The sequence below is a fragment of the Brachycentrus maculatus genome, unplaced genomic scaffold, assembly GCF_059751285.1.
Source record: "Brachycentrus maculatus isolate JH-2025_06_01 unplaced genomic scaffold, ASM5975128v1 h1tg000013l, whole genome shotgun sequence".
NCBI classification, from domain to species: Eukaryota; Metazoa; Arthropoda; class Insecta; order Trichoptera; family Brachycentridae; genus Brachycentrus; species Brachycentrus maculatus.
In genome coordinates, this window is record NW_028280767.1 from 416,893 (window position 1) to 437,670 (window position 20,778).

At 33.7% G+C, this 20,778-nt stretch overlaps 1 protein-coding gene across 5 annotated transcripts in view; it reads left to right on the forward strand.

Annotated features, from left to right (window-relative positions):
* The window catches only part of LOC148313384 (protein vestigial-like), an 84,075-nt gene that overhangs the window by 27,278 nt on the left and 36,019 nt on the right, over nt 1-20,778 (forward strand). For 3 of the 5 annotated variants that reach the window (XM_088263545.1, XM_088263536.1, XM_088263561.1), the window contains 2 exons: nt 5,651-5,867; nt 8,979-9,167. In XM_088263545.1, coding sequence (XP_088119671.1) covers nt 5,651-5,867; nt 8,979-9,167 — 406 coding nt within the window. The remainder of the gene's footprint in view (nt 1-5,650; nt 5,868-8,978; nt 9,168-20,778) is intronic. The other 2 variants (XM_088263553.1, XM_088263570.1) reach the window with 1 other exon arrangement.

Consider the following 20,778-nt stretch of genomic DNA (forward strand, 5'->3'; position numbering starts at 1 on the left):
GTATATGTTCTTCTCCATCTATGTTGAGATGTCAATAAAAATAACTCAAAAATTACAGAATCAAAATGTTGTGACTATTATATCCTAACACTCAGTTCTTATAACTAGCTAGCGTCCTGGGCGGAAAGTATACTCAAGTTTGTTTGCATAAAAGGGCAATTATCATTTTATACAACGTCCCTTTTCAGTTTCTGGATTAACTTTCGGGAATTCGGGACACACCTCCAATTACAATAATGAAATCTACTCCACAGTCCTGTAACAAAAGTATAAAATTCCCGAAATATTTTTGTAATCAACTTTTATTTTTTAATTAATATATAAGGGCTATTGAATAAATTAATCTGCTTTTTAATTACATATATTTTATATTTTAATTCTGACAATTCATAGGCATTCATTTCCAGTCGCAAGCAAACTTATTGTACAGTAAACTCCCCTATAACGTAGAGATAGGTACCATGTAATCGGAGGAAACGTTGTAGGGTGTTATTTAAAAAAATGTATTTTTACATTTAAACCGGAAAAACATTAACCCCTTTTTACTTTTTATCCAATAACGCGGTTCTTGTCTCAGAGTTTTAGGGGGGTTTACTAAAATTAAATGAGATTCAAAAATGAATTAAATGGCTAAAATTTTCATACAATTCGAGGATATGCAAACGTTGTCTTTTTAATATTAAAATGATGGATTGAAATGCTGAAGCATGGAGTTGGCAATGGAAGAATGAATGTAGACTGGATGCATTCGTAATGCGATCTCTCAGATGAAAGTGCGGCAAAGTAACATATAAAAGATGTTTGAATTGTATTTAAGGAAATAATGCAGGGCTGAGATAAGCATTATCGATACAATTAAGAAAGGTGTGTATAGATGGTTTGGATATGTTATTTAAAAAATATTTTCTTCAGTGCCTAACTATAATTCATATTTGAAGAACTAACTTTGTGATTTTCCATTTTATAATTAAAATGTAACTTTGTTTTAAAAACATTTTAAAATTATAGTGATTTTAAAACAAAGTTACATTTAAATTATATTCTTCAATAACTCTTTTCTTTTCTAAACCATATATTTATTACGAAGAAAAACGTATTTTTCAATATGAAAACGGCGCTTAAATAAAAAAATTCATTCACGATAAATGTTACCTGGGTTTAAAGAAAACCAAGTTGCGGGCTATCGATTATCCTGCCTTAAGGCAACGAAATCAAAATAATAAATAAATATTCATGCCTATTATTTTTTGACATCTCATCAAAGATGAAGAAGAATATGAAAATCTGGGCATTTACGGGGCTGACGACCGCCAGAGGGTGGTTTAAGTGATCTCTTTACACACGTGTAACATTCACCAATTCTACCCATTATTGACACAACCACACTACTCAAATTCTTGGAAGCTCTATATATATAAACCAATTTTAGAAACATTGTTCTTGAATCACTAGAACTTTACTAGAGACATTTATTGGTGAGATGAAAATAAGCTTTTTACTGAGCAGAAACTCTTATATTAGTATGTAAGGTCTGAATCCTGGATTATAATCACACACATGAGAAATGCCAGAAAATATCATTATCATTTGAATGCTTTTAGCTTATAATTTGAACAGTTTTACTTTTAGCTTACAATTTATTTACAAAATTTCAAGTGTGTCCTCCAAATACTTGATAACATATCAGGGTTTTAGCATCTCATCTTTGATGAGATGTCAAAAATTAATATGAAAAATAACTCCTATAATTGGATATAATCCAGATTTGCGCACAAGTATTTGGACACACTCAAAATGTTGTAAATAAATATTCAAATCGGTAGAGCCACATTCAATTTTTCGAGATACTAACGCATGACAATTGATTTTAATATAACATATATAGATGGTGGACATTAACGCCAATTGTTTTCATCGCAAAAAGTGCCGCTCGAAGGATGCGCGGAATGCCTTTATGGGACCGATACTGGCTAGCAGCCTTCTGCATGTATAGCGGTCCTTTTGAAGACCCCTTCAAAAGAGAATCTATGTTTTTGTCCTAGCGAATGTTAGCCGGGTGTCCGAAATATAAACTCCATTGATACATATACCTAACTCTTTTTTTTTTTTTTTGCATTTCACAATATATTATAATTTCAAGTACAAAATACATTATATATAAATATATATATATATATATATATATATATATATATATATATATATATATATATATATATATATATATATATACATATATACATATATATATATAAATATATATATATATATATATATATATATATATATATATATATATATATATATATATATATATATATATAAACATATATATATATATATATATATATATATATATATATATATATATATATATATATATATATATATATATATATATATATATATATGTAAATATATGTGTATATATATATATATATATATATATATATATATATATATATATATATATATATATATATATATATATATATATATATATATATATATATATATATATATATATATAGGGAGTCGGAATATTCTTTCTAGGGATGGAAAGATTGATAATGACATAGAAAGGAGAGTGAATGCTGGGAACAAAGTGAATGGTGCACTGAAATCAGTTATAGCAAATACAAACCTATCAGTGGAAGCTAAACTCTAATGTATGGTAGTGAAACATGGAGTTGGCAAAAGAAGGATGAAAGTAGACAGAATGGAGTCGAAATGCGATCTCTCAGAATAATGTGCGACAAAACGATGTATGATAGATGTGCGAATAGTGAAATAAGGAAGGAATGCAAAGCTGAGATAAGCACTATCGATAAAATTAAGAAAGGTGTGTTGAGATGGTTTGGACATGTGGAACGAATGAGTGAGGAAAGAACGGTAAAACAAATTTATGAGGCGAATGTTAGCGGGAAAAGAAGCAGAGGAAGACCGAGAAAAATATGGCACGATCAGGTATGCCAAATACTTGAAAGTGGTCAGGTTAAGTCGTAACAATCGGCGGGTATGTATGAGGAGATGCATGAACGTGGAAGAGGCGAAGAATGTTTGCAAGGACAGAGTGGTGTGGCGCTCTATTCTCTCTGCCTACCCCTGCGGGGAAGCGGTGTGATGGTTAGTTAGTTAGTTAGTTAGAGTCGGAATAATCGGCGAGTATGTATCAAAAATCCATGATTATGAAAGAGGCGAAGATTGCGTGCAAAGACAGATTAATGTGGTGTTCTTTTCTCCCTGCCTACCTGGTGGTTAGTAAGATACTAAACTTACTGAAGTTTTAGAAATTATCACAGAGATAAATCGATTTATGAAATTCAGTAAAAGCTTTTCGCGGCTCTTCATTTCTCCAGTTCGCTTAAGAACCAGCTTTAAGTCGTAACTTAATTTTCTCTAAATCCAAGTAACATTTTACGTATTTGATTATTTATTAAAACACCGTTTTTGTATTGAAAACATTAGTTTTCCTTCGAAATAATTATATGGTTTTGAAAAGAGAATTCTTATTGAGAGGTAAGGAGTAAAAAATATTTTTAATATTCAAAAAAATTTTCAACATACATTCTTTGTAAAATCGGGCGTGAGCAGATATAGCTCACTCCTTTCAACAACGTCAAAAATCGTCAATTTTCAGTTTTGCATGTTTTCGGAATGTCCTGAAAATCTACTGCAGCAAAAGCGGCATATTTTTAACTTAATATTTACCCACAATAGGGTAAAAAGTGTTGTTTTTGCATTTTGAATAAAAGGTATTGTTTAATTATTTTTTAAAATAAACTATTATTTTTTAAATGGAAAAAAAAACATTCAGGTTTTACCTAAAAAGATCTGTTGCACAGTAAAAAGTTCAATAAGCGGCTTGATATTTTTAAAAACGTTAAATTATATTTTTAATTTTTAAAAACGATCTCCTGAATAATCAAGTTTTTTGATATATGACGTTGTTGAAAGGAGTGAGCGATATGTGACCTCTCCGGTGGTCTCCGGTGGAGTGAATGCGACTTAGCGAGTGCTAGGCCTTAAAATTAGAGCATAGACAGATACCCCTCTCGTGTCTAATAAGCCAGAGTAGGTAGGTACTTGTACGATTTCTTAGTACATAGGTAGGCAAACAATTGTTCCGCTTCCATTCTGACGTCTCATTGTATCAGATTAGCAAAGTGGCTACGAGACCAGGCTACATCCGGTAAACGTGCGCTTCCGGGAAATGGACAAGACATGTGGTCTGCTTTTAATACGGAAAACTCGATAATGGAGCTCCAATGATACCAAGATTGTGGGATAATACACAAACTATAGGGGAAATATCATCGATCATACTATCAACGTATTGTTAGCATTGTGGTATGGTACTATAACACTCTCCTTATAAACTTTATAAAATAAAAACATCTTTGTTTTAACCACTCTTTTGGCACACTTTTTCCAACCGGTTTAGACAAGAACCTTGTCATCATCTGGGTTTATATAAACAAGTGTAAATAATAGTTTATATAAGTGCAATATCAGCTAGCTGAAGAAATAAGAAAAGAAAAGAAGAAAAAATAAATCTAAAACATTTCAAACTTTTAAAATTAGTGCATAAACCCTGAGGATAACAAGGTTCTTGTCGAAACCGGTTTGGAAAAAGTGTACCAATAAAGTGGTATAAACAAAGTTGTTTAATTTTATAAAGTTTATAAAATGTGCCACAAAGTATCTGAAAAAACATTTCAGAAACTCTCCTTATAATTCATCGTTCACTTTGTGCAAAACTGGTAACACAAAGTGAACACACTTTCTTCCCGAATTATTTCACACGCTGGGAGACGCCTGACCAATTGAGTAGATATTGACTAGTATTTCACAACACTTTGTAATAAAAACTCGTCAGGAGAAACCCAGATTTGCCAACAAGTATTTGGACACATTAGTTGTGTATAGTATGTTAAAATAGATAAGAAACAAAATAAAAACAACGTATGGATGAAGAATTCCACCGACAAGACAAATAAGGTGGCTTGGTGGGTCTCTGCTACAAAATGTTGATTAGGTTTATGGATTTTTAAATAAATGCATATATATCGCTCAGTCCTTTCAAGAACGTCATAAATCAAAAAACTTGATTTTTCAGGAGAATGTTTTTAAAGTTTAAAAATATAATACAATGTATAAAAAATAAAAATCAAGCCACTTATTGAACTTTTTACTGTGCAACAGATCTTTTTAGGTAAAACCTGAAGGTTTTTTCTCCATTTGAAAAATATTTAATATATTTAAAAAAAAAATTAAGCTTTTACCTTTTTTCAAAATGCAAACACAACAATTTCTAACCTGTAGTGTGTAAAAAATATTGAGTTTAAAATATGCCTCTTTTGCTGGGATATAGTACATTTTCTGGGCATTCCGAAAACACGAACAAATGAAATTTGTCGATTTTAGATTTATGACGTTTTTGAAAGGAGTGAGCGATATATGTCTAAGAAAAAACACTAAAAATGTGAAGAATATGGAAATCTGGATGCTTACAGGGCGTACGATCTGTGTCAGTCGCCTTGGTGATTTTACTGGAAACTCATAAACATATACACCTTCCAGCAATTCAATCCGAATGACTCCGGCGAGTCAATAAGTCCAAGTCTCACGTATCGCTTTTGTGTTTCAGTTCAACGTGCAGTCGCAGCCGCTGTCGCAGGACGTGTACGGCTCCGGCGGCGTGGGGGTCGGGCTGGCGGGCGGCTCCGGCGGCTCCGTGAGCTCCGGCGGCGGCCCCTCGCCGGCGGGCAGCCCCCCGCGCCCTGCGCCGCGCCTGCGCGCCAAGGAGGAGGACCTCAGCCTCCACGGCCGCGCGAGCGCCGAAGGTAACTCCAAATACCCCTCAAGTACGTAACAGACCACCTCAACTACTAGCTAACTAACTAACCGTCACAGCACTATCAAGTTTAACCTAAAAAACTGGGTCATGGACAAGAGCCAAGAAATCTGGTCCAACAGCTTAGGGTGAAGACTGACCGGTGCAGGCCCGCCACTTTTCTAATGTCATCGGACCATCTTGTCTGGGGTCTACCCAAACTTCTAGGCCTCCAGTCAAGCACCTGCTCGTCCATCTATCCTCAGACATACGTGCCACATGACCTACCCAGTTTCACTTTACAGTCAACAGTCCGCCTTCACCTGAGTAGTGCAACGTGGTTTCCTCCCAGCAATCAGCAAATGCTGAGAAGTTCCTGTTTGGCCCGCACTAGATTATCCCTCCTGTTCCTACAGATTCAAATAAAACATATTTAATCAGCTAGAAGAAACAAAAATCCAGTAAATGATAATTAAATTCCCACCTAAAAAACAAAAAAAAAACAGTTTCACTTTTGTTCCGCTATTCTTTGAGCCACATCCGTTACCTTAGTCTTAAGTATAAGCCAACTAACTAATCGCAAACATTATTCACCTCTACATTATTTCGATTCCTGACTCCCAAAAATTTTAAATACTTGATCATCCCAAATTTTCCTCGGGCGTCCTAAAATAGTAAGGTGGAGAAAAGGAAATTTTGGCGGCTGGAGTATCTCTTAGAGACAAAATGAAGTGTTTGCGCATTCATGGAAGCCTGGCTGTAACAGGCATCAATAGTAAGGTAGAGGTAAGGCAATTGTGGTGGATGGGCACATAGGACGCAGAGAACCTGATAAATTGTGAACTAGGCAATTGCCGTGGATTTTTTTGACTCATTAGATCATGCCAAGTTTTCCTCGGTGTTCCTCTGATCTGATCCAAAAAAAAACGCCTCAAAAATTAGTTTTGTCTTGTATTCACCATTCAAACATCTATCATACATGGTTTTGCGGCACCGGGAGATCGCATTTTGCCTGCATCCAGTCTTTCATCATTCTTCTGCCAAGTCATACATTAAGATTAGCCAGTTAAGATTTCGCTGATTGATTTTTCATTACTATAACTGGTTTTAGTTCACCATTCATTCATTAGTCAATAAGTAATTCTCGTATAATAATCGATAATGCTTATAACAGCCTTGCATTCTTTTCTTAAATCACATATAACATACATGGTTTTGCGGCACTGAGAGATCCCATTTCGACTATATTCAGTCAACTTTCATCCCTCTTTTGCCAACTCCATGCTTTACTTTCATACATAACGGTTGGAACCAGGACTCCGTTGTGTACTGCCAGTTTATCTTTTGCTGATAGGTTTTCTTTACTATAACTGATTTCAGTGCACCATTCACTCTGTTCAATAAATAATATAAGAAAAATATATTTAAAAATAAATTGCTAGGCCTCAGTGCTTGCGAGTGAATTAATTGGACATTGCTGTACTTAAAGACGTTTGAAAAACACTTGCCACTTCACATTATAACACATTAAATTAGCATTCTTGTATTACTCCGACTGCGAGCACTCGCAGAACTAGTTTTTCTACTTATGGATTACCTTCACATTAAAGGTTCTTACAGCTGGTACAAAACTGACACAAATATATCGAGACAAAGGAAATATGAAACTGCAAAAAAATAACAAACTAGATATTTATTGTTTCTAATGCGTTTACTTCTTAAATTCAATTTTTTTTTGGTTGGGAATCACATTTAATATTTACCTCGCTAATATTGTGCAAGATCATTAAATGGATTTTCGTTTCTTCTAGCTAAAAAATGTTTAATTTTAATCTGTGTTGGGAATATCTAGTGAAGACCAACCAGGAACTTCTCAGCATTTGCTCATTGCTAGGATAAAACCACGTAAAACTCTCCAGAAGATGCTGGTCTGTTGACTGTCGTCAGCAGACTTTCCGTTCCAATAGAAGATGGTTCGGCATTTTGTGTCCTAGCTTGGTTTACGGTACTAATGCCCTTCACTATTCTTTATCATGTATGAACCCACCTTTTAGTAAGAGTTCCTTATGATCTATCAGTATTACATTTTTCTTACTGTAAGTTAGAGATCCGGAAAGGGTTAGTTATATCAAAAGTTTCGTTCAAAATTTGACAGAAAAGATCAGATCTGAATCAAACGGTAAAACCCTACCGTACCCCTAAAATCACAGATTAAAAATAAATAAATTTGGGTACCGGTCTGCTGATAGCTGATGTGCCTAGCGATAAAATGATTGCCTATCTTCCGTTGACTCTCTCAAAAAAACTGTTAGATATATAAACACGGTCCAGCAAATATTGAATGTTATTCTTTCTGGACACTTCTGGAAGTTATATTATTATTTTTTTAAATCCTTATCTGCACCCCAATGGTGCATAGGGCAGGCTGGTTTAAGTAATCATTTTACACACGTGTAACATAGTATTTGGACACACTCAAAATGTTGTAAATAAAATGTCTGGTCAAATTATAAGCTTAAATGATAAAAATGGAAATGATATTTTCTGGCGTTTCTCATGTGTGTGATTATAATCCAGGATTCGTACCTCACATACTAATAAAAAAGTTTCTGCTTAGTAAAAAGCTTCTTTTCATCTCACCAATAGATGTCTCCAGTGAAGTTCTAGTGATTCAAGAATAATATTACAAAATTGGTTCATATATATACTATATATATAGAACTTCCAAGAATTTGAGTAGTGTGGTTGTCAATAATGGGTAGAATTGGCGAATGTTACACGTGTGTAAAGTAATCACTTAAACCAGCCTATGACGGTCGTTAGCACCGTAAATGCCCAGACTTTCATATTCTTCTTCATCTTTGATGAGATGTCAAAAAAAATGAAATGCTGACAGTTCCTGATTGGCTCACAGTAGTTAATAAAAATACAAAATGTTTTTTTAGCTAGTTTTTTTTTAGCTAAGAAACGAATATCCACATACTGATCAATTTTATAAACCTATTATAATTATAATTATAATTTTATAACCTATTTTATAAACCTAAGACATAAAAAGCACTAAAACGACCCTACCAAGCATTTCTTAAACATGAAGTTTAGCTAGTTGGAGGTTACATCTGTGTTCTATGATTGTCCCCAGCATCCGGCACCGCGGAGGACGACGAGGACGACAGCAGCTGCCCGGGCGCGGGCGGGTCGCGCGCGCAGTACGTGTCCGCCAACTGCGTCGTGTTCACGCACTACTCGGGCGACGTGGCCAGCGTGGTGGACGAGCACTTCACGCGCGCGCTCGGCTGCGCCGACAAGGGCGCGCCGGGGCCCAGCAAGGGTGAGTTGCCATACCGCTTTACTAAGACAATTAGGTGATATTCAATGGAAACTGATCAAATCGTAATTTGAACCACTAGTAAACGTTAAATACAAATCTAAACAAACATACCTCGTAAGTTCTAGAATTAGGTAACGTTCGATTGAAACTGATCAAATAATGATTTGAACCACTAACAAACGTTGTATACAAACCCAGACAAATACACTTCGTAATTGGTTTAATCCAGGGGTTCCAAATCTTTTTCAGCCCGCGGAGCCCTTACAAGTTTAATATTTTGTCACGGAGCCCTACTTTAGTTAGCTTTTTGGAAAAGACAATGTGACTATATTTGCATATACATATATTTTAGTCGAAAGAAATAGGTAGGTACCAACAATAATAGTAACAGGGTAAAAAGATGCTAGCTTTCAAAAAAGAAATAGTTGCTTTAAAGGTACCCGAGAATATTTGTGGATTCGGATAATGATAGAGGATCGACTCACGGCGCCCCTCTTTACTTTCTACGGCGCACCAGGGCGCCGCGGCGCACACTTTGGGAACCCTTGGTTTAATCTATATAGGTTAGTGAGTTGCCATACTATTTTCCAATGAAAATTGGTTAATATTTAATAGAAAATGATTAAATAATGATATAAATTAAACGGATCTTCTTCTTTTTTGCACGTTTCATGCCAGGTCTGCCGTAATTGACTTGAGAGTATGTGTGTCTATCTTGGGCAGCTGTAAACAGCGCCTTAAATGTTCTGATCCCCTTTCAATCGTGTATTCTGGAGCCAAGAGATTTGCCTTCTGCCCACACCTCGTCGACCTTCTATTAGGCGCTATAGCTTTACAGGGAGATGAAGCTATTAGAAAACATACGGTTCGGTGTAATAAACTGTCAAAATGCTGTTACCCGAATGTGCTCTAGTTGGCACTGAGCTCCAAATGGATTCAGGACATCTATATGATAAAAAAATAATGGACCAAGAATTACAGGGAAAAATTATGAAGCTATAGGAAAAAGATTATTTAAGTATACACAAAGTTAGAGAATTAGAACAACTAAAAGAGCGTTTAAGGGAGTATTCTCAATATTGGAAGTTATTATATAAGTATGTAGAAGACTCAAAAAATCAGTGTTTGACTTAACATTTAATACGTAAAATGGAAGTTATTATTACCATTCATTACAAAATTGAGGAAGATTGCAAACCCTCGCTAGGTACAGCGCGATAAGACTTTAGAAAACCAACAATTCGTAGTAATACATCGTCAAAATGCTGTCTTTTGAAACTGCACCGGTTAGCATTGAACCCCAAATGAAACCAGGATATTCATGGCATGACGTTTAAAGATAGGATGGACCAAGATTTAACAGTCACGAGATCATACAGATAAAGATGATTTGGATATGGGCAAAGTTAGGGAATCGGAACAATCTAGAAAGCGTTCTGATGGAATATTCTGAAATTTGGAAGTTATTATCATTAATTATCTACCTATATAGAGCAATACCCTCGCGATGGGTGTTCATTAGTTGTGAACTCGTTCAAAACTAATTAAATTATACGTGGAAACGGGGAATTTAATTACGTCTTAGGAACTTGCCACCCTTACCCCTTTAAGACTTAGTTACACGGCTACACAGCTTCCCGGAATTAATTAATTTGATTCCACTTGCTGAAGAGGAAACGCTTACTGAATTAACTCCAAGAAAACTCACGAGTTAAGGACTGTCTCCCCATCTTTGAAGATCAGACTTTGAGAAAAAATAACCTGCAGGCTCGATACAAGAGATTTTTTTGTTTAAATCTGTGTCCTAGGTGCTCAGACTTCCCTCTTAACTAACTATCTAAGCATCATACCACTTCCCTGGAGGGTTAGGGTGAGAGAACAGAATGCCATATAAATGTGTATTTGCAAAACAATCTTCATAGTTTTATCTTCTTAGCATTTAAAAATAAATTATGGAAAATATAACCTGCAGGTTGAAAGTAATTGACATGTGAATATTAAAAATTAAAATTGAACTCTAGGATGCTCAGATTTCCTTCCTAACTAACTAACCTTCACGTCGCTTCTCCGCAGGAATCAGATACGTAAAATGTTACCTGGATTTAGAAAAAATTACGATGCGACTTAACGAAAGCTGGGTCTTAAGCGAACTGGAGAAATGAAGAGCCGCTAACAGCTTTTACTGAATTTCAGTAATCGATTTATCTCTATGTGATTATTTCTAAAACTAACTAATCTTACTAACCTTCACGTCGCTTCTCCGCAGGGGTAGCCAGAGAGAACAAAACGCCACACCATTTTGTCTTTGCAAACGATATTCGGGTATTCCGCTTTCGTGCATCTCCTCATACATTACTGCCGATTATTTAAACTCCTAACCTGATCGCTTTCAAGTTTTTGAAATACTTGAATATGACAGGTTTTCTTCGGTCTCCTGCTGTTTTTATTACTAAAAACACTGGTCTCTCAAATTTGTTTAACTATTCTTTCTTCACTCATTCGATTCACATGGCAAAGTCATATCAACTCACCTTTCTTAATTTTATCAAAAATGCTTATCTCAGCCTTACATTCTTTCTTTATATCACCATCCAAACAACTATCATACATCGATTTGAGAGATATTGCATTCAGTCTACTTTGGTCCAATCTCATATTATACGGAGCCAGACTAGTTAACCCTCTATTAGGTGCAATAGCTCGCACTTGTCTCCTCTAAGCACATGCCCCAGATAGGACACCTTCCGGACTTTGATATCAGCTATCAACTGTCTCCCAACTCTTGCTATTTGGAGCATATACGTTGCTGACCATATCAGTCCATAGAATGCGTAGCATCCTACGATGTAGCCACTAACACCGTTCAAAAATGCGTGTAAGGCAATCGTGTGATCATAAATATTTATATAAAAAGCAATCAATCTTTTGTTTTATCCTCACTTTTCAGACGGGTGATTAATAAAATTGGTAAGCTTGCTAAACGATGAGCCGATAAGGCACCTGAATAATTATATAGTCTAAAATTGTCTAAAAACCCGACAGTCTAAAATCCTGTAACTGGGTAGAGTGAGTCTAAATTGGCTGAGGGCAAAAACAACCAAGGTTTATTAAATATATCAGATAGTAATTTTTTTATGAACGAGATATAAATCTTTGTGAATTAATATAAATTATGAAGCCATAATTGAAAAGATTAAGAAAAGTTCTTTGAAAAGGTCGTATGGACACGTGGAGCAAATGGACAACGAGAGAATGACTAAGATAGTATGTTTGTCAAATGTGAATGAGAAACAGAACGAGGATGGCCAAAAAAGACAACCAGATCAATCAGAACCTAGAATCTGGTGGTGTCAAAAGTCTGCATGATCAGAGGGCATATGTGACTAGATGTATGGATGTGAAGGAAGCTAGGGAGTGTATGTCATGACAGAAGAATATGGCGTTCCATCCCGTGGAGATCTGAAATAGATCGCATCATTCGCCCAGTATTCATTTAATTCCATTTAAAAAAATCGTTTTTTAATTTTCTGAAAACAAATTAAATATTTCTGACAAGACAAGACAATAAGGGTAGGCAGAGTAAAAGTGATCACTTAACGCCTAGTATTCGTTAAATCGCAACTTAATTTTCTCTAACACCGTTGTTTACACCGTTTTTGCATTAAAAACAGAAGTTTCTCTTCGAAATAATATAAGGTTTTGAAAAGAACAGTTTTTGAAAGACTTGTCTTGAAAAGACTTGCTTCTTGAAGTAAAAAAAAAAAGAAAATATTTTTCCAAATAAATATATATTTATATGGAAATATATTTTTATATAAAAAAATGTAATTTTATTATTTACACAAATATTTCAATTTCATACTATTTCTGTGAGCCTAAGCGGCGCATTATTAGAAATAGGTATCAAATTGTGGTAAAGTGGGTTCGAACCGAGAAACTCTTAGACTTAAGAGTCCGCGACAAAGACTAACCACGGGACCACAACCCGACACCATACTTATATATTAAAAAAAACAATATGCGTTTTTTAAAACAATGGGGCGTGAAAAAATGAGTGACTACTCCAGCGGTCGGCCGGTGATGAATTTCTGTGTTTGCGAATGTCCCCTTCACCAGCCTATGCTTAGCTTCCCATATTCTTCTTCATCTATATTGGAATGTCAACAAAAAAAGTTTCAATGATATTCCTCGATTGTAGCCTCACCTTCCCCTGGCTTCAAACATTGAATTCACAGTCGGGTCCACATTAGGATTAAATATTCAAATTTAATAGCCTGTTTGAGATAGCGAGATCGGTCCGCGGTGCCGTCCAAACAAGTCACGTCACCCAACCTCACCTGGCGGGCTCCATTCATCCTCTTTATCACGAATATAAAAATATCACAACGGCTATTAAAATTATATTACCCTGTATAGAACTGCGTGTGGAGTCTGACGTTATCTTGGCGAGTGCTACCGGAACATTTCATTCATGCTTTTGAATCGAGGACTGACCCGATAGTCATTAAAAGAGGCGTAGTATTCTGGTCATAGGTTGGTGACGTTACGTCATGTATCGTAATATATAGGCAGAGAGGATTGAACACCACACTCTTCTGTCCTGACATATACGTACACTCCTCGCTTCTTCACATCCATACATCTAGTACTATTTCGCTCACTCCTTTCAACAACGTCATAAATCAAAAAATTTGATTTTTCAGGATATCGTTTTTAAAGTTTAATAATATATGGGAACATCCATATTTTCATTAAAGACAAAATTAAATTAGGTATATAATAAAATAATGACCACATATCGCTCACTCCTTTAACAACGTCATATATAAAAAAAAAAGATTTTTCAGGAAATCGTTTTTAATGTTTAAAAATATAAAAAAATTATTAAAAATAAATATCAAGCCACGTATCAAGATCGTTTTTAATGTTTAAGAATATAATAAAATGTATTGAAAATAAATATCAAGCCACTTATTGAATTTTTTTGCTGTGCAACAGATCTTTTTAGGTAAAACCTAAATGTTTTTTCTCCATTTGAAAATTATTTAGGATATTTTAAAAAATAATAAAACAATACTTTTTCTTCAAATGCAAAAACAACACATTCTGCCCTGTAGCGCGTAAATATTAAGCTAAAAATATGCCGCTTTTGCTGGGATATAGTACATTTCTGGGCATTCCAAAAACACGCACAGCTAAAAATCGACGATTTTTGATATATGACGTTGTTGAAAGGAGTGAGCGATATATAAATAGAATACACTTCAAATCCTTGTGCATAATAGGTAAGGATAATTTTTTTATGAAAATAATAAATATTACTAAATAAACTAAATTTGCCTCATAAATGTTACACCATTATTAATTCACTCATTCGTTCCACGTGTTCAAACCATCTCAACAAACCTTTTTTGAAATTTTATCGAAAACGCTTATTTCAGCTTAGCATTCTTTCCTTATTTCGCCATTCGAACATCTATCATCCATCATTTTGCCGCACACAAGTCCGTGAGATCGCGTTTCCACTGCGTTCAGTCTATTTTTATTCCCGTCCTTTGCCATCTCCATGCTTCACATCCATAGGGTTGGAACCAGGACTCCGTTGTATACTAATCAGTTAAGCTCTAAGATTTTTGTCAAAACAGATTTCAGTGCACCATTCACTCTACTTTTTATATCTTCATCAATCTTTCCATCCCTAGAAAACATACATACTCGTACATCCCAAATTCCAAAAAAATAAATAAATACCACTTTATATATTATTGAATATTATAGAAAAAGTGGTATTAACCAAGTAGAACCTAAATCAAAAATGGACAGATATTACCACAAAGCGACTGCAGAATCAATTAATTAAATTAAATTTGCAAAACATCTTAGGCTGTTAGATGCATTAGAATCACAAAAATTAACTGGTTATTTATCTTATAGTAATAAATTTAGATTAAATATCTCTTGAAATATACTACCTAGACTAAATATGTCAATCAGCACATGTCGTGTTTACATTATAATGCGCTCATATAATTTGCTATTCATGATATGTGTTCCGTTGGGTTTGATATACACGATTAAATTATTTGAATCAGTTAATATTTTAAGAATATTAATATAAAAACTGAAAGAAATCCCCCTCCGTAGTGTAATGGTCAGCATGCTCGGCTACCGCTCTGGAGGTCCCGGGTTCGATTCCCAAGGGGGGTAAAATAAATATAAGTGATTTTTTTCACTGTCATATTTATTCAATATTACCATGGACTGGTACCTGAAGTGGAGGGCTGATCACCTTTCCTTCATGTGTAAACGATCAAGATGACACTGCGTTTATATGACGCAGTGCCCTATGCACCATTGGGGTGCGGATAAGGGTTTTATTATTATAATATAAAAACTTAGAGAGATGTCTCATTTTTTAATAAACTATTTATTTCCTTTTTTTTAAACCTTTTTTTTTTAAATAATGTATGATAGATGTTCGAATGGTGATATAAGGAAAAAATGCAAGGCTGAGATGAGCATTATCGATAAAATTAAGAAAGGTGTGTTGAGATAGTTTGGACATGTGGAACGAATGAGTGTGGAAAGAACAGTATACCATTTTTAATTCATGAAGCATTTTATTTCAAAACCCTTACCATATTTAATTTGTAATTATCACTATAATACGCGACTTCAATTCATTAAAATAAAAATTATTTTGTTCCGAAAATAATGTAAAATTATAATTTTTAAACCCCTGGCTTGTTGTCTATATAAAATTTTTTAAATTTTGTCTAGACTCCGTCAGTCTGATGATGTCATTAGCAAAGAAACCTGGTCATTTTAAAAATAAAATTAAAGTGGAAAAAGCTATGTAGTTAATAACACTCTCCTTATCATTTATTGTTCACGTTGTGTAATACAAGTTTAAAAAATAAATATCATGTTTTCAGGCGTTTTCCAGAATGTAAAAATAAAACAGCGTTCAGATCTTGTATACATACATCCAAATAAAGGGTTTCTGCTAAGTAAAAGCTTTCTCAATCCAACACAGATAGCTGTTGTGAATTCATATGTACTGTGCGATGAGATTAAAGCCAAGTATTTGTTCGCAATTTAATTTTTTTCTAAATTCAGGTAACATTTTACTAAAAGGTTTTTTTTTAACATCGTTTCTGCACTGAAAAAAGTTTTTTTTCCAAATAGTTATATGGTTTTGAAAAGAAAAGAGTTATTGAAAGGTTAGGAGTTAAACAAAATAATAATATTTTTTCGATAAATATTCTTAAAAACGTGCAATTCACATTGAAAAAAAAATTAAGCGTGAGCACACGACTAGCCCTGCTCACTGCTGCCATATCGCTCACTCCTTCCAAGAATTTGAGTAGTGTGGTTGTCAATAATGGGTAGAATTGGTGAATGTTACACGTGTGTAAAGTGATCACTTAAACCAGCCTATGACGGTCGTCAGCCCCGTAAATGCGCAGACTTCCATATTCTTCTTCATTTTTGATGAGACGTTAAAAAATAATATGTATTTAACCTGTGCTTTTATTAATTCTTTTTAAACGATATGTATAGCACTGCATTTTATTCAAGTTTATGCGTTTTTCATTGAGTGGGAACCATAAATAAATAAATAAATCCTTATGGCAGTTTGTGTGTGTGCTGGTTCCACATTAATATCGGTGTTACAGTAATATTAGCCAGTGCAATGTTGATATAGTCATTAGGCAAATTCTTGGCTAGGCGCAAGGCGCCAAATTTGTGGTTATATACGAAGCTGCATCTTCAGTGGTCACGGGAACATCTTTATTGCAGATAATTATTAAATTGAGAATTCTATTCAGCAAAGATATCGCTCACTCCTTTTAACAGCGTCATATATCAAAAATCATCAATTTTCAGTTGTGCATGTTTACGGAATGCCCAAAAATGTGCTATATCATAGCAAAAGAGGCATATTTTTAACTTTATATTTACCCGCTACAAGGCAGAAAGTATTTTTTTGCATTTTGAAGAAAAGGTATTGTTTATATATATATTTTTTTAAATATTATAAATATTTTTCAAATGGAGAAAAAACCTTCAAGTTTTACCTAAAAAGATCTGTTGCACAATAAAAAGTTCAATCAGTGGCTTGATATTCATTTCTAATACATTTCATTATATTCTTAAACTTTAAAAACGATCTCCTGAAAAATCAAGTTTTTTTTATATATGACGTTGTTGAAAGGAGTAAGCGATGTCTTGTAGGTTTATTTTTACTTGGTTTTGTTTTTTTTTTTTGAATAACCACTGCTAAAAATTGTCAGTACCTACTCGTAAAACAGACTTTTAGAATGATTTTCGAATATTATCCTCTTGGTTAGTTAAATCAAAATTTTCCCTCTATTTTTCTCTCTGCTACCAAATTGACTTCGTGTAAATCTGGCCACCCTATATTAATCATCGTTTTGATATAGCATACAGCATTTTAATTGTTGATTTACAGCCAGTTGACTCCAATGGATGTAGTGTGAAGTGTCTACCGACTGATGCAGTTAATTATTCTCGCGTTCAATTCGTTCAAAAATAGCAAAACACAGATAAAAATAACAACTATGTAGTTTAACCAGAGGAATTTTACTCACCAGACTGGTCTGATAATGTCAGTGAAATGAAAACATGCTTTTTATTTTTATGCACCTTAAAATTTGTTATTTTTTTTAAAAACGTAACAATTCCTTGAATTTTGTATCAATTGGACTGATTTATATTGTGTCTACAGCTTTAAGTAGTATGGTGATTAAAGGTATACATAATAATCGAGTGTAATTCAAATTAAGTCTTGCTAAGCATTACTTACGTGCCATTCTGATCGTCTCTCGAGAGTCCGACTTAAATTTATTGCTCTTAGATAATACCATTACCGACGCTGTTCGCTTAGCGTAAATTATTTATGTGGTCCCTGAATAAATTCTAAATCTTGGTCTGCAATGCGTATGAAAATTCTTAGAAATCCTACTGCTACATTAAAATGAACTATATTATTTTTGACATCTCAACCTAGAAGAATATGGAAGTCGTGAGCTTCTTTCATCTCACCAATAGATGTCTCTTGTAAAATTCCAGTGATTCAAGCACAATGCTTCGAAATTGGATCATATATATATAAATTAGCTGATCAAATTGTAAACTAAAATAATAAAATAAAAATGATATTTTCTGGCGTTTCTCATGTATGTGAATTAAATCCAGGATTCGGATCTCACACTCAAATAAAAGAGTTTCTGCTAAATAAAAAAAAAAACCTTCTCCCTTCTCACCAATAGATGTCTCTTGTGAAATTCTACTGATTCAAGCACAATGTTTCGAAATTGGATCATTTATATAGAACTTCCAAGAATTTGAGTAGTGCTGTTGTCAATCATGAGTAGAATTGGTGAATGTTACACGTGTATAAAGTGATCACTTAAACCAGCCTGTGGCGGTCGTAAGCCCGGTAAATGCCCTGATTTACATATTCTTCTTCTTATTAAAGGAATGGGTAAATGATGAAGAGTTAATACTGTGAAAATTATAAAAAAAAAAATTTTTTATTTCTTTGTTTGTATATTATGTTAGAAAAAAAAACAAAAAACGTATATTAAAAGAACTTGTTAATACACATAACAAACATAAGGATTTTGTTAAAAACATTTCAAAATATTTTTAAGCTCATCAAAAGGTAGCTACCTAATACTAATGTTTTTGCGTATTTTTTTCTAAAGTGAAAATCACAAAATGGTCCTTAATACCTTTTAGTCATCCAGCGTCCAAAATGATATTAAATAATTCTGATTCCTGGCAGATTTCCAAGGAATCAATGCTTTGTTTCCCGAAAATATGTTTGGAGAATAATAAATTTAATATTTTGGCTAACATTCTGTCAAGTTTTAACATTTTTCTCACATTATCTTGGTGATATATTGACTTTGAAGATATATTTTCTTCTGTTGGTCTCTTGTTTTCAAACTACAGCATGATTGAGTGTTTAAAATGTTTAGTTTTAAAAGTGGTCGGGTCAGAAGTCGGTATGAGGAGATACATGAATGTAGAACGGGCGTAGAATGTTTGCAAATGCAGAGGGATGTGGCGTTCAATTCTCTCTTGCTACCACTGCGATGAAGCGACAAGATGGTTAGTTGGTTATTCATAAACAATATTCAAAATAAAATTTTATTTATTTATATGTAATATTTTTGTAATCAAAGTACAGTAACACTCATAAAATCTGTCAGCTTTGGAGGTATGGTTAAAATGCAAAAAAAAAAACCAACATCAATAATGACCTAATGTATTGTATGTATAATAAATCAACAGCTATATAGTTTTTTTTCCACTTTTATTTTATTTGACTAGTGACCGGGTTTCATCGCTACCGACATCATCAGACTGGTAGAAGGCTACACAAAATTAAATGTAAATATACACTACAAAGCGGGGTTTGAAAACCATGATTTTATGTCATTTTCTGAGGAAAATTATTTTAAATCGAATGAATTAAAATAGATACCTATTAGAGTAAGTGCGAGCTTTTTTGCTCAAAAATTTCACACTTGAATTATATATGAAATGACCAATTTTTGTAATTTAAGAGGTAATTATAAAAAAGCTTTAAAAAAATTATAAAAAAACATGAAAAGTTCGAATAAAGCTTGATTTTTTTTCAAAGCAGGATTACAGAAAGCAAGGGCGTCGATAACAAACAACGTCCGAAGACAATGAATAATTTTTTTGTGGTTTGTAATGTTTGCTTGTATCTTAATACAGAGTTCACATTTATTTTAAACCTTTTTTAAATGAAGGACTTTCGGCTTTAAGGGACACCCCCTCCCTGCAATTAGTCCGTGATATCGAGGTTTTACTGCATTGTAAAATATGCCACGGGAAAACTTAGGAAGACACATTTTAATACTTTGTAATTTGTAATTGTGTGTATGATGAAAAATAACTGAATCACGTGTTTGCCAAAAGACAGATACTTTTGTGAATTTTGCCAAATTTCACAAAAGTATCTGTCTATGAATTAGCAACTCTAATGTGTAAAAGCAACTAGCCATAACTCAAGTTGCGGCTGTTTAGCGTAACACGGTTTAAAGCATTCTTATAACTGGCCTCTATCATACACAACCACAGATTTTGTTCTATCTCTATCCTTTACCGAGATATTCACTATCCAAATGGCCGCAAAATTATATTAATTTGATACATCGCTCACTCCTTCAACGTCATATATAAAAAAAAACTTGATTTTTCAGGAGATCGTTTTTAAAGTTTAAAAATAATATATTATATATCAAGCCACTTATTAAACTTTTTACTGTGCAACAGATCTTTTTATGTAAAACCTGAATATTTTTTCTCAATTTGAAAAATATTTAGTACCTATATTTAAAAAAATAATTAAACAATACATTTTCTTCAAAATGCAAAAACAACACTTTCTGCCCTGTAGCGGGTAAATATTTTGTTAAAAATATGCCAATTTTGCTTGAATATAGTACATTTTCTGGGCATTCCGAAAACATGCACAACTGGAAATTGACGATTTTTGATATATGACGTTGTTGAAAGGAGTGAGCGATAATTTTGGAAAAAGCATAAT